Source organism: Falco biarmicus, chromosome 2 (genome assembly GCF_023638135.1).
Source record: "Falco biarmicus isolate bFalBia1 chromosome 2, bFalBia1.pri, whole genome shotgun sequence".
Classification (NCBI taxonomy): domain Eukaryota; kingdom Metazoa; phylum Chordata; class Aves; order Falconiformes; family Falconidae; genus Falco; species Falco biarmicus.
Window position 1 is genome coordinate 29,411,413 of NC_079289.1, and position 15,350 is coordinate 29,426,762.

Consider the following 15,350-nt stretch of genomic DNA (forward strand, 5'->3'; position numbering starts at 1 on the left):
AGGGGGACTAAACAATCCTTTATCTATTTTTTCCGTGCTGTAGACATTTCAGCAGTGTGGGGCTTAATCCTTTAGCGTGGTTTGACAATATACTGCAGCTGTCAGAACACCACCTACTTTTATATTAGGAACATAATTTTCAAAAACAATTTAGGAATTAGGAGTCCCATTTTCAAAATTTCTAATTCACTGTGCAATAAGGAATTAATACCCTTTGTGAACCTGCTTCCTACTTAGTACATTCTTGGAAGAGAGAAGACAACATGTATAGGATGCCCCTCAGCTTGTAAACATCTTACAGTTGTCTCACTTGAACTTAAGATGTCTAACCTCCCTCCTTGGCAGCTGATAGTGAGAAGGCGGCACCTTTTCACTCCACCCATTTCAGACTTCAGATGGGTTAGAGCTGCTTTCAGTATGTGCTGATTTGTGTGTGAACTACTCGAACAAGACAGATTGCCTCTGACTAGATGCCTAATTTTACATTACTAAAATTGAGTGAGTATGAATACCATCCTTTGGCTTCTTATACATTCAGAGAAAAGAACACCTCTGTTCTTAAAGGTTCTCTAAGTGGCAGCTTAGGTCCATCAGATGGGGGCTCACTCAGTCAGAGGAGAGGAGGTTGCCTATACTGTAGATGCTTACATCACAGCCAACCATCATAGGTTCCTTTTATAGTTAATGGAAAGAATCAGGTAGTTGTACGGCACATACATCCTGGTACGGATACCTAAAACAGGACTGTCTTCCAAGATGCTCATTAAATATTATGAAATACGAGTCTTACAAGACAGCAGAGTTCCAGTCACTGCTTCAAACACAACTGGAAAGGATCCTGGCACTCTGATCTAAAGGGACAGTTTATGCAAGCTGTATTTTCCACCTAAATATCACATAAGATCTGAACTGTCTTCTATGTTTATCAGTGGTGTCTTCCATGGCACCTGATTTCAACAGATCATCTGGAAACGGCACCATCCAAAATCACCTTGTGAATACACATTTCACAGTTTTCCCTTGATAGCTCTAATACTCACCGTAGTCACAGAGCACTACGAGCAATAGATTTGAAAAATCTTTCAACATCTGTTTCATTCTGACCAGTGAGATCCCAGGTTCTTTTACTCCTCATGTCCTTCTTCAGCTCCACAGTGCAGGCACGTTTTCCCAAGAACGCCTGAAAGTTAAAAAGTTACAGCTGTGTTGACTTTGCTTCATAAAATATGAGAAGGAAGACATCCCACTAATTAAGTAAAAAAAATCCCACCCCAAACACTATTAATCAACACTTTTCTCCAATTTACTTAAAAATTACTAATACTGTATCAATGGACCTGAATAAACACAACTACAATTCACTGGACAACAAATTTTCCCTCCTGAAATGTCAGCTCCTGAACCAGAACAAAGAAGACAGGCCACAACAATTTACCTTTGCACTGCAGCAACTGCTGCTGTGCACATCTTATATTAAGATAAAGACTCGTGATAGCAAAATTACAAGTATTTTATACAAAATGTAACTCTGATCCAGCACATACTGATAGTGGAGATGTATTGCTGCTGCAAAATTCATATCACTTACTGTCAAATACTTTCAAGCATGAAACTGACTCAGCAGAAAACTACCATTTTGGTTCTCAAACTGCCCTGTTTTTCAGGTCTAGTAATATATTCAGTTACCTTACTAGATTTATAAAAGATCTATAACTGCCTTTTTTTGTCATTCCAACTGATCAGATCAAGGAAAAAGTGGAAGTTAGCACTTTCTCCATCATTTTTACGTTTACATACTCTGCAGCCTCAGTTAAGCCAAGAAAAAATAGAGCTCCTTTTGGCAACTTTCACAATTTTATGTCCATGTGTTTTAAACTAGTCTTTATGAGGCTTGTAACAATCACATAAAACAGGTTGGAAGCACAACGATAGCAAAACCAACAGTTTGCTTCAGAAACAGAAGTAGGGGAGAATCTCTAAAAAGATACAACCTAGCTCAAGGGAACCATTCTTAAAATATAAGGACTGCTCTTTCATATTGCATAGGAGTGCCAGCAAGTCAGTCTTACTGTGCTCACCATCACACAAACATGCAAGAAAATTCTTGTTCCATAAAGTTTACAACCTAATTTTACGTGAGAAATCTGGCACTGGTGCAGGCAGAAGCTAGAAGCAAACAGAACTGCAGAGCATAGAGGTGAAACACAAGGACCAGGTACGGCAAAGATCAGGTACGTCTTTAGGAATCACAAATGAGGTATTTCAACAATTACATTGCTAGGCTTGTTGAACGAAGACACAGCAGACATGTTATTTGAAAGCTTTTTAAACTGGTCTCTGTGCCAAGTGGCTGGAGAGAATGATTTCTAAGAAAAGACTAGCAGCACGGCTTTGCTCGGTAAAAGCCCATTACACCGATAGCTGTACGCATCTGACAGGAATAATCACCACCCGGCCCACAAACTTGACAAGGCTCCAGACAGAATTAGACAGGGACAGTGATACCACCACCCCTCATGATTTCACTTGATATGCCGTAAATTACAGCAAGACAAACCTTACGGCTCAAGACAGGGCGGGCTGCTGGCAGAGGGCGGTGCAGAGCCCAGCCTGCCCCCTGGGGGGCGCTCTGTAACTGCCCCTGCCTACCGACAGCAGCATCGCGCCAGGGACGTCGCTCCTTCCCTGGGCTGTTACTGATCATGAATCAGTTAATCGAAACAAAGAATCAAAGTGGTCCAAAGAAGAAAAAGCAGGTTTTGATTACAAAAAAAATAATAATAAAAAAATTGTGATAGATGCCTTGGCCTCTAACGTTAACTGCTCAAGGAATACAGCAGAAGTTACACTGTGTTGCTGTAAACTGCTCCGAAAAGGAGGGGGGAAATGCTCTGTGAGGCACAGCCGTGACTGTGCTGGATGATCTAACAGTTCCTTTCCACTTCGAGCTTTCCTAGCTGTGTATTTTTCAAATGGCTTTTACAAATACTTCTTTCGGAGAGACAGTCACACACTGACAGGTGAAATTCAAATAATCCTAATCTCAGTCTAATGAGTGACACACTGCAGAAAGGAAACGAAGGTATGGAAGGGAGAATAAATCCTCGGGAAGAAAAAAAAAAAAAAGCCTGCGTGGGAGAGTACTTTTGAGGCGGTGGCCTTACATCTTCATTTGCACATCAGCCCGACTGAGGGAAAAGCGACATGGTTCACGAGACAGGGCACTGGCAGGAGGTAGGGGAGACGGAACTTCTGTCCCTATCCCTGCCATCACCAGACACACAATATCAAACCGCAGCATTAATCTGCTCCCCTCTTCCCCATCCCATCTCTCCTGCTCTGTATTTATAGCACAGATTTGTCAGGACAGGGTCTCCTAACCTAGCCTGCGGATGGAGCGCAGCACCAGAGCCCTCGGCTGTTTCAGTAACACCGATCGTTTGTCAGACCAAACCCTCCTGCCCTCTCACCCATCCCTCCGCGTTATCTTGGCTCGCTTGGGAAAAGGCTCGGGCATGCAGCGCAGGCAACACCCAGGCTGGATGGAACTGGAGTACTTGAAACGGGACCAAAACTAACTTCCAGCCGGTGAGATCAGGTACCTCTGGAAGCCTAGCCTGCGGCTACTTCACCCTCCGCAAGCCTCTGCCACCACCACTCTGCAGCCAGAGCCTCCCACCTCACGCACAGCTACTTCAGCTGCCATACAGCCCTGCCTTCCAACGGAGCTCCTGTTAAAGGGCCTCCATGAAGCCTCCCGGAGTGTTTGCACCTTTGCTAGCTCAATTCTAATAGCAGCTTTGAATGAGAGAACTGCTGGTCCCGTTCTGGTGTGGTGTTGCCCCTCTCCTCCTCCTTCCCCACAGGTTTCTTCCTCTCCTTTCCTTCCGTTTTCCATCCGTTTGCCTCGCCCCAGTTTTGGACAGCCCTTACGCTGACCTCTACACTTGGTTCAGACTTCTCCCCTCTCCTCTCAGCCTTCCCTAAGCCAACTTCTGTCTAGATTTCTTCTCATTTTTAGGTCTTCTTCAAAACTCTTCACATCTTTTCCCCCTGCCCCCACTCTATTATTTTTTCCACTTTTCATACTTACATAGAATTAGTACTTTTCAAGGCAGACAGTACATCTTAAGCAGTTTCAACACTATTTAGATCTTCTACCTCAAGTTCATCAACTTAATGAGATGAAAAATGATCGAACAGAGAAGGCTATCAGACTTTGAATAATTTGCTTTTTTAATTTATTGCTCTCATGGACAAGCATGGACTAAGGCTCTATTGTGTGACATGCCGCAGAAGCACAGCAACATAAAAAGATGATTTCTTCTTCCAAGAGACAGCATAATGGGCCGACTGGAAGTGGAAGACTTCCTCTCCAAAGGGAATTAGAAATGACGGTTGAGGAGGGGATAAGCCATAAAGCACCTCAGAGATGCAAATCAATAGGTTTGTGTGTAACACAAATGATACTGAAACATTTCAAGTCCCTGCTCTGCAACAGATCTCCTGTGTGATCTTGGTCACATCACTTAGTTTTCCTGTGCCACAGCTCTCCATTGGAAATAGTACCTCACTATCTGGTACAGGAACTACAAGAATAAATCTACCATGAACTTCAAGACTAACAGGCACCACAGTGTCAGAACCCGTGTAAGAACCAAACATAAAATTTACAGTTTTATTTACAATAGGGTTTTTTTGCAAATAAAGAATAAAAGAACAGGTTATATATACTGACTACTAGAGTCACATACGTTAACCTATTCATATGATGTCCCTATTTCTCTACATCATTAATATCATAAAGTATTTTGTGATCATTTTGGTTTTACAAACAACAACAACAAAAAAAACCCCAAAACAACAACAAACCACAAGCCAAGTGGATTTACAACTCCCATTACTTTTTGCGGCAATATCCAGGGTCACAGAACAAACATTTCACAAACCAGCCATCTCTTCCGAGTGCTGTCACTTGCTAATTTAGCACAGCTAACCAGTTACCAGCTTCATCAGCTGCAACAGTATAGCGCTCAGCAGCTACTCCCCCTTCATGTAGGAGGATGAGAGGCAAATGAGCCCTGCAGTTAAGAAAGGGCCATCAGGAATTAATCAGCTATTCCATGACCAAGCACTGAGCTTAATGAGAATGCGGACTCACAGCACTTGAAACCTCTGCACTCTGGAGCCTCATTCTCACGAAGAGCGCCATGCATGGATCCTGTATTTCACCCCAGCCACGGGTACCCTCAGTCCCTTTGCAAATCCCCCTCCCCTGCTCCAGCCTCCTTCAGGAATCGGGAAGAGGCCTGTCCTCGCTCACCTCTCCTCTGAGCACAGCCCTGCTCCCTCCTCTCCCCCCAGGCCCCCCAGCTCCAGGTGAAGCTGGATCCAGCCATGGCACAGGTCCCCCATGACTTGGGGCACACATGAGCTCGAGACAGGAGAAGGGCTTGGAAAAGGAGTAAGCTGGGGGTCAGGCTGAGGACTGCCCCTCTCGGAGGCAGCCTTCCCCCGGACCCCAAGCACTGCCCCAAGCAGCAGCACCCTACCCCAGCTACCCCAACGGATCCAGCAAGTAGCTGAGGTCTGGAGTGATGCTGTCTGGAAAATAAAGTTATTTATTGGAATTTAAAGCAAGCAAAATGTTGCCAGAATGTAAAGGGGGAAAAAAAATCCCAGATGAAAACCAGTTTCCTTAATAGCTGCCCATTAGTAAACATTTTTCAGCTGTATTTGCAAACTGAAATTTGCACAATTCTCGTTATGCATGAGAGGCTGACAGTAAAATAGGCTAGAGACGGAAAAGCCTGAAAGTCCCCAAATCCTCCCTACATTCCACTTGAGGGACACCAAGCAGCACAGACAGCAAAAAGAAACGTGTATCTGCAACATTTCAACAAATTTAAGGTATTTTATCTGTATGGCAGGAAAGAGATTAATTATTTTCAACCAGTATTTGCTTATTGCAATGGGATTAGGCAGCTATTGAAGTGTTACCACCTGCTGGGAATTTCAGAACTTCCCAAATAATCCTCCTCCTTTGACATTAAAGAGGGAGCACCTTAGGTGTGCATCACATTTTATCAAAATCTAATCACTGCTGACCAGTCTGAGTGGTCGGGGCCAAAAATATGCCACTTCTCAGAAGACACCGAGTTTAGCAAAGAAAGTATATGTATGATGTCTGCCACAGCAGGGGGCTAGAGCTGACATCCTCAAAGGCATCTTTCATTCTTATTTACACATCAGACAATTTTACATTGTTATCAGATAATGGCTTTATTAAAATTATGCATCTAAATTCACTGGGCTGAAACTGACAGCACCAGACTCTCTGTGTGCAAGAAAAAAACCCAATAATTAGATGGTAAAGCCTATTTTCATCAACATTTGGGGTCATATCTCACAAAATGCTAGGATTTCTCAGCTCCTTTTGATATCGACTCAGCAATTCAAGAGCTAGCTGGCCGGCAACATCTGTCCTTTGAAACCTAAGGGCTACAGCAGACTGAATAGATGGATGAGATTTACTTTGGAAAATGTACAGTGAAAATAAGTTTATTAAGCACAAGGAGATTTGAGAAGGTGTCCAAGCAATAATAAATAATAAATGCAAAGAATTAAATACAATAGACCATCCCTTACAGCATAAAGGATGTAATGCAGTCATCCATTCTTCCCCTTTAGATTTTTTCTTAAAATAGATGGGTATTGTTCACCGTTTCTAAGATAAACTCCACTAAAAGGGGAATTCTAAAGATCGTAGTACGGGGAGTATGTATTGCACAGCTGAAATAATTGGAAATACGCTGGAGAAGCAGGTCCGAAATACCATGAAGTACCAGCACTGCAAAGAGAACGGAGAAGCAGTCTCCTACGCTTCAACACTGGTTTCGTCGGATACCCACACGGCTTGATCCGGTCTAGCGCCCAACGTAAAGCAGAAGTCACTAACCGTGCTGTGAAACACTAAGGGTAACCCCACTTGTCGCCGACCCGGAGTGACACCCGCACTCGGGTGCTCCAGGTCCCGGCGCTGCCCGCGCCCCGGCGGTGCCACAGCGGCGGCGCTCCCCGGCGGGACGGTCCCTGCCCCACGGCGAGGGGCGGCCGCCGCCAGAGCCCCGGCCGGGGACAGGCACCAAACCAGACGCCACACGGGTGTTTTTAAGAGCCCCGGTAACCCGGCGTTACGGCAAACACCGCGCGGTGCTGCCAGCCCCCCTCGCAGGCGACCTACGGGCCGCCCCCCGCCTGCGCCGGCCGCGCTCCGCGCCGCTACACGCCGCCCAGCCCGCTGCCAGCCCGCGGCTGCCGCACGGCTCCGGCCCCTCGTCACCCGCGGCGACGCGGCGACCGCCGCCGCCGGGTGACCCACCCACGCCCCGCGGACGGCGCCCAGCCAGGCCCGGGACCCCCCGGCCCCCGCCCCGCCGCCCAGGGAGCTGCGTCCGGCCCGCGGGCAGGGGCTCGGCTCCCGCCCCGCGCTCACCTCCGCGCCGCTGCCCGCGGCTCTGCGCGGGAGGAGCGGCCGCCGCACCGGCGCCACCGGCGGGACGGGCGCGCAGGGACGGGGCCGAAGCGGGATCCTTCCCGCGGAGGAAATGCCGCCGGGGCTGCCCTGCGGGCGGGCGGGCGGGCGCTCACTCACCTCCGGCGGCGGCGGCGGGAGCGCCCGGCCCGGCCAGCGGCGGGGGGAGGGTTAAATGGCGGCGCGGCGCGGCGCGGCTGTCAGGGCGGCTGTCAGCGGGGCGCGGGGCGGCGGCGGGCGCCGTGCGAGGGGAGTCCGCGCCCCTGGCGGCGAGGCGCGGCGCGGCGAGGCGCTGCCCTGCCCGGTCCGGCCCGCCGGGGCCGCGCCGCCCGCACACGCCCTCCCGCCCGCCGCCGGGGTGAGGCGGCCCCGCGGGCGAGGGGCCGCCGGGGGGGAGGGGGCCACGAGCCGCCCGCCGCGGGGCGGGGGGATGGGGGGGTGCGCCGGGACCCGGCGGCGTGTGCGCCCGGGGCCGGCCGGTGCCGGTGCGGGCTGTGCCGTGCCCCGGCCGCCAGCGGCGCGCAGTGCGGTGCGGTGCGGTTTGCGTGGCCCCGGGGGTAACGACCGCGGCCTTCCCGCCGGCCACGAAGAGCCCGAGGGCCGCGGTGCGAGCCGCGGGGGGCCGGCGGGCCCTCAGACCTGCCCGCGCCGCGGTTTCGCCACAGGTGCGTGGCCCCCACCTCCTGCCTGGCTCCGGAGGTGCCTTCCCGCCAGCGGCGAGCGCGCACCGCGGAACGGGCCGCCTCCGCGGGCGCTGGGGAGGGCATCCAGGCATCCGTGCGCAAGCCCGCACCTCGGCGCCGGGCGAGGGTGTCCGCTGGTTCCGCTGCCATCTCCTGAAGGGAGCAGCGGGCAGGCAGGAGGCCGCTCTGCAGAGCCGGCAGTGAAGACGGGCACCAAACGATCTCACCAACGGTGAGGAGCGGTGCCGGCTCCTTAACGTGCCCGTCTGCAGCCGAAGGTCCTGTTTGTGCGGGTGTTTGTCATGTCCAGTGTTCATGGATAGTGTTCAGGGACTGTTGTGACAGGATGAAACTATCCTCTCACCAGAGGCTTCTTCAAAAAAAGAAACAACTTCCCATCTGTTTTTGTGCAACAGACTCATCCATTTGTCTCAAACCACAGTTAAATTTGTTTCCCGGACATGGAATTTGTGATTTAAATACAGACTGATGGATGCCCACACACCTGCAGAGCTACAAAAGGATTGCAAGGGGCGTTTAAATCAGCCAGTGTTACGTGTAACAAATCTTCCTGCTTTCCCTAATTCATCTGCAACAAGCATAAGGCATGACATAAAGGCCTGAAAGAAGTAATTGTCAACTTTTGGTGTCCAAAACTAAAAACAAGCCAAAATGTTGCTCCCAGTGAACTTACATCATCGATACGACCAAGAAAATACAACTTCCACACGACACAAGCATCCCTGCCCCACGTGACCCTGAGCCTGAGGAGACAGTTAGGGTTGCCACCTGCCCAAGCCCCCTGTTGTCCCCGGCCTGCCTTCCCGCTGTCACTCAGCTCTGATCAACCTGCACTAAAACCCTTTTCCATATGCTAGCTGGGGTCTGCGGTGGTTAACACTTTACAGGCACACTGCCATCTGGAGTACCATCAAAAATCTTCGGGAAAGCAAGATAAACACTTGCTGAGGAACTGGGGCTCTATTCTGGACAGCAAAAAGTGAAGTATTCATGTATCATAAAGATTTTCTAGGCTGTTTGTGAACATTTTAATTTGAACAATCCAAATTCCTAATACTCTTCTGTTTTGTTTCAGTCAAGGTGTGTGCGTTTTTTTTTAACTTGGCTGACTTTTTGCTGTCTGTAAGATTTTGTTTGAGGTTTCAGAGAAGCGATACACACGTGCGTGTGTCCAGTCTAATAAGTGAAGGTCACTGCATTTTGCCATCAGACACTTGCAGCTACATGGTCTGTCCCATGTCTCGTGGTGATGTGGCTCAACCCTTTCTCTGAATGCTGAGGAGCTTCCCGTGCCCGGTCCTGGCCTGTGTGACACGTCTGGCAGCCAGCATTCAGCTCCAGCTCCAGCATTCAGCTCCAGTGCTGCTGTGGGGGTGCTGAGGCACAGAGGTGCACGGTCACGCCAGGAGCTCCTTTCACATTGATCACATAAGTTACCAGCTGACAGAAGTGGGTACGCCGTGGTACTGGGTTCATTCAAACAGATGATAAGTCACGTGGTAAATAAGGAAAATAATACTGTAAGGAGATTACAGATTATGGGGAATTTCAGAGGAGAGGAAGTCTGTGATGAATGGCTCCCTGCTCCAAAACGTCTGCTGAAGTCCCACAGCTGAAACTCCAGTCTTGCTTGCTACCTACATTTAACGTCTGAAAAATCTTACATCGGTGAGTGCATTGCCAGGCTTTTTTCCTCTATGAACAAAACTTTTTAAGGATTTAATCACTAAGAAAAAAATATCATTCCTCAGTTGTAGTGCAGAGGAGAAAGTAAAGAAATCCGCACAGCAGGAAAGAGCCTGGAACATGTGGCAGGGTGTTTTACTCGTACTGCAGTATTTTGCACTTATTATAGTGTCTTTGATCCAATGGCCTTAGAGTATTTTATGAGCTATGAGTGATCCTTGGTCTTTTTGTTTCCCACTCCTGATGAAAAACACTTTGTCTTAATTTTTCTGCCAGAGTAAACTGATTTGCTGAGATTATGCTTAAATTGTAAAGCCAGAAACAAAGCAAAGACTGCAGCTCGGGTCCCTGTGCTTCCCCCCCATGCCTTCTCTTAGACCCATTTTTGGGTCTTTGCCTTTGCGTTAACATGTCCAAAAGGGGACAGAGTCCAAAAACTAGTGATTAAAACCCACAAGTCACCCATATCGTTACGTGATAGAATTGACAAAGACCCCAGATAACAGGAGGACGAGCATGGGATAAATACACAGGCTACTTTATTAAACCCTTTGAAGCACACTGGATTATGTTTGCACATAACACACCTGCTGTGATGCTAGGGACTAAGATCTGTCTTTGTTAACGTGCCATCCAAATTTCATCAGGAACATATTTTTCATTAAAATACTTCAGCGGAGCTCTTCTCTGAGGCATCTGGCTAGCGGCGGATAAAATGCTGGGTTCCTTGCCATTAAAGTTGGTCTCCCTGGAGAGTGAGAAACTAATAACAGAAGGGACAGGAGGAAGAGGGAGCAGATGAATACTCATTTAGCCCACGATCGTAACATTGAGAACAAAATTAATTTAGGCACTGAAGGATACAAAGAGAGAGTGAACTTTAATTGCTGATCTGCAGCACCAGCCGCCGGTGCGATAAACAAGTAGGGAGTGCGCAGATGGAGCCACTTGGGTGCAGGCCCCAGCTAGCTGCTCTGCTGAGGTGGCCTGTGTGGCTGAAACGTTAGAAGCAGCCATGACAGGAAAGTCAGGCAGGGAAAAGCATCCTGGCCTGGAAAAACGGGTTTACCTGTTTTCCAGCTGCTGGCAGCTGTGCAGAAAACACTTGCATGTGTCGCGATAGGCAGTGTCAGAGGCTATGGACCCCCTGCTTGGCCAGGCCAGAGCAGCCACATTGACTCCAGCCACGACCTGAAACCAATCTGCCTGATTTTACCCAAGCCAAATTAAGGTTATTTGTATAAAGGGCACCACTACCAGATCGGCTATGTTGGTGGTTTTCAGTGGGCATAAGGTGGCGTGCTGGTGTGTGGCTCCCTCCCCATTGCCAGCGCAGTTGGGTTGGGAAGAAAATGTCTTTTTTTTCCCTTGGCATAAACCCAGGATCGTGTAGTTGCACATATTGTGTACAGACCACCAGGTGTGAAAACAGAACGGTTGGCTACCAAATTCCCTCTCTGCTCTGTGTAGTGGGGAGAGATGCGACACTGTGTGCGATTTCTATCTGTGCAAAATATGCTAAAAGTCTCCTCTTGCTGATAGTAAAATGACCTCAAGCTCCCTAAAGGGAGCAGTAATAATATGCTGAATCGGAAAGGGAAACGTGCAAGCCAAAGAAGTCTCTATTTGCCCTCATCCACACTGGCAAAGAAGAATGAACAGTGAAACCCCCAGAGCAGTGCTGGCTGCGATACAAGCTAGTCATCTGTTATGGATGAACAAGGTAAGTGCCAAAATAGTAATATAAATATTTGGTGGTTTAGGGGGGAACTTTAGAAAGCTGGAAACAGGAAGAAACTTAAACATGTCCTTTTGGAAATGATACCTCTGCATTGTTTAAGAAATTTTCTCAAGCTATCAAAAGAAAAAAAGGTGCTGAAAAAACTACGGTCTTGACTGGAGAACTGAAAAGAATACTAACAATTTAACTACAGAAGGCATGTAAATGAACAATAATAACTAGAAAAAAGGTAAAATTGTCAGGAATTGATAGAAATCAGAAGCATAAAACTGGTAAAGAACTTAAAAGAAGATGAGATCCGCAGCCAGTAGTGTCGAACAATAAAGATTTGTCTGATTTTAATATAAATTTGAAACCAAAGCATGGCAGCTCTTCTACTCATCTACTGCTATGTGAAAAATTTGCTTTGTCAATTGGAATGCAAAAGAAATACAGACGTTCAATAAATACTTCTGGTCTGGTCTGGGGTGGAAAACCCATGATAGAGCCATATTCCAGGCTGGTAACAAAATACTTTCTGTTCCAATGCAAGCTTCAGAATGTAAAATAAGAGCAGCTCCAGTTAAACAACTTAAAGTCAGCAGCTCTGGATAAACTTGCATCTGACAATTCGTAATATTATTTTTCCAATCAGTTAGTTTGGAAATGCTGTGGAGGTTTCAGACCACTGGATGAATACTCCTGTATGGGATTTTGTTGGTTTGTGAAGTGAGAGCAGCCCCAGCTGAAACAGACCCATCAGCCTTACCCTGATTCCAGGCACAGGGATGGAAAAGCTGATAATAAAAAGGGAGAGTACCATCACCAATGCCATTTGACAAAGGTTGGTGGAAAATGTGTTTTAGATAATGTCACAAGTTTAGTGAGTAAAGGTAGCAATGCTATAATGTAATAATACTTCACATTTCCATAGAACATTTGGTTTGGTAACCCCTGACATTTCCACCAAGGACACTTCTGCAAAATCAGCGCAGCATGCATCAAAAGGATTAAATGTTAACTAATTGGTCTCAAAATGTCCTTTTAATATGTCATCTTCATGCAAGATGTATTTACCTAAAGATTTAAGTATGGATTAGGCTTTAGCAATTTAAAACTTTTATCAGAGACCTAGAAGAAGATGTAACATCATCACCGCTCAAGTTTTCAGATAACACACCAATTGGGAGAATGGTAAGTCCTGAAGACAGGTCACTACTGCTGAGCAATCTCCAAGCAAGCTGGGCTTTAACAAACATAGCTCCCACAACGTCACATACCTAGGAACAAAGACTGCAGGACATGCTTTATGGGATGTGCCGCTCCCTCCTGGGTCCTCATTACTTTACAAAGATCTGAAGATCATACTGAGTTGTTAGCTAATCTTGAGCCCTCACTGTCGTATTAGTTCATGCTGCTGCCCACAGGTTTTGAGCAGAGAAAGATGTCACCTTACTTTTACAAGTGTTTTGCCTGAAAGTATTATGACCAAGCGCAAGAAATATGACCTGGATGAAATTGCTGTAAGGAAACACAAAACTTATAGGAAAATGGGGGAATGAGTAGTTAGTATTGATATCTTATAAAAATAAAGAGATGATTGAAATTCTTCAGTCACTAGGAGAAATAACCATACAACCATAGCACAAAGGACAACTCTGGAGGAAGCAAATCTGCAGGAAAGCATCTGCAAGCTGCCGAGGGAGCTGCAGAACAAGCTTAATCAGATGAAGCCCTGAGCCCTTCCATCTGCGCTGTTGGTTGTTACCCCAGTGTGGTTCAGGCTCACAGTTTCTATACTGTGCTTAGGAAAAGCCTAGCTTTGGACACCCACCAGGAAACCAGGCTGCAGTGTGCTTAGCCTAGTGCAGTTTCACAGGAGACCACCCTCAAATCCCACTTTACCTTTTTCTTTGGTTACCCACCGGAATGAGAGTCCAGCAGAAGTCTGACATCTAACCCACATTCACACCTGAGCTATAGGGATGGGGAGCGAGCTGAGCATGAACATAGGTGCAAGCACACGTCTGGTAGCGTGAGCATACAGTCTGTATGTGATGGCTGGGAGTATAAAAAATGGGGAAACAAATTACCTCTGCAATTAGTATTTTTGCAGTAGTTTTTCTTGGTCCAGCGCTGCTGTTGACAATTTAAGGTGGTTATTAGGTGACCAGGGAAAACCTTGGGAAGAGCAGAAAATAGGACAATGCGGTGGGCACAAGGAATCCAATGATTAATCTGTTTAAGAAACAGTTAACTTCCAGGACACCTGGCATGAAGGGAACTCAGCCTTAAGGCTGAGGACTCATTAAATATAAGGTCCAGCGGCTAGAACCTGAAGCTAAACAAACTCTGATTATGCACGCTGAAAATATTTTTACAACAGGTAGTGGTCATTGGAATAATTTGCCAAGAGCTGTGGTGGGATTTCCCAGAAGTTGCAATCTCTTGTTGTTCCTAAAAGAGGAGTTCTACTTCAAACACACATTAAGTATGGGAAGTCCTACAGCTTCTGTTACCCAAGAGGTCAAGCGAGGTGATCATAATAGTCCCTTCTGGCCTTGTAACCTATAAATAGATTAGAGTCCCAGGGGAAAAAATTATCCTTATCTTGGGCTTTCCCAAAACACTGTGGAAAAAACAATTGAAATGCAGAAAGATCAGAAATCGTCACTTTGCAACAGTTGTGTCTCGTTCAGTATTTCTACTGAAAAGACCAAAATATTTTGTTATCTTATTCCAGAACATCTTTTAAGCTCTTTCTTCTTGCTGTCAGAGCTCAGCCATACTCAATACACCCATTTTCAGAGCTGTTAACTAGTCAGTGTTTGATAATTATAACAAAGGTTGGGTTTGAAGTCTGTGGGAGTTTTGCCATTCTCATTTAATGGGTGGATCAAACCAGAGTATCTTTGCAATTTAAGGACACACCTCAAATTCTCCATCCGATGTGAAGTGAAACTCAGGGGAATTGTGCCACACACACACAGCTGCTGAGTCTAGCTGAAACAACAGACGTTTCCCATATATCACGTCAAATACTGTTATATTTAGGCAACATTTGAAAATAATTCTACCTACATGAAGTGAATCATTAAACAGCCACAGTACCAATGCCACACCTGCAACAGACACAAATTTATTCTGTGCAACCGTGCTGCCTTCATTGTTCTTTGCAAAAAGAGGGTACTTCACACAGCATGTATCCTCCTGCAAACTTTTTGGTTAAAAGACAGTAACAAATCCTGCCTTTGAGTTTCTAGGAGTGTTCTGCAAGTATGAACTAAGGAACACAGAAGCACCAATTTAACTGTTGACTTCAAAAATACAGTGAAACAGCATTTCGATTATAGCAGTCCCCTCCTTTACTTACTTCCCGAGATTGTTTTGATGATTATTCATCAGCAGCTACATGAAACCCTCCAAGTACATAAAATACTTTGCACTGAACAAAACAATGCATAACTTCTGAACAGTCTCAGCCTTATGCTCAGAACAAGATTGGATTCACAAAAGTGCTGCGACTATTTCAGCCCCTTTTGCCTTGAACTCGCTGTCCATCATTGCTGTGAGCATGGCAGAGTAGGGTTTAACATGCTCTTTCATCAGTGGGAATTTGAAGTCACAGCATTCCACACAGTCCAGTGGGAATGCAGGAGACCCAAGATCCTACTGGTCTCAAGCAGGGATGTGAAGCAGGGTGGTT

At 46.8% G+C, this 15,350-nt stretch overlaps 1 protein-coding gene across 3 annotated transcripts in view; it reads right to left on the reverse strand.

The window, feature by feature from the left end:
- THSD1 (thrombospondin type 1 domain containing 1) overlaps nt 1–7,851 on the reverse strand; it is a 28,166-nt gene extending 20,315 nt beyond the window's left edge. For 2 of the 3 annotated variants that reach the window (XM_056329309.1, XM_056329307.1), the window contains exons 1-2: nt 7,496–7,851; nt 1,041–1,180 (exon numbers count right to left, since the gene is read on the reverse strand). In XM_056329309.1, the coding sequence (XP_056185284.1) occupies nt 1,041–1,098 (58 nt within the window). In that variant the 5' untranslated portion in view covers nt 1,099–1,180; nt 7,496–7,851. The remainder of the gene's footprint in view (nt 1–1,040; nt 1,181–7,495) is intronic. The other variant, XM_056329308.1, reaches the window with a different exon arrangement.
- Nucleotides 7,852–15,350: the final 7,499 nt, after the last annotated feature.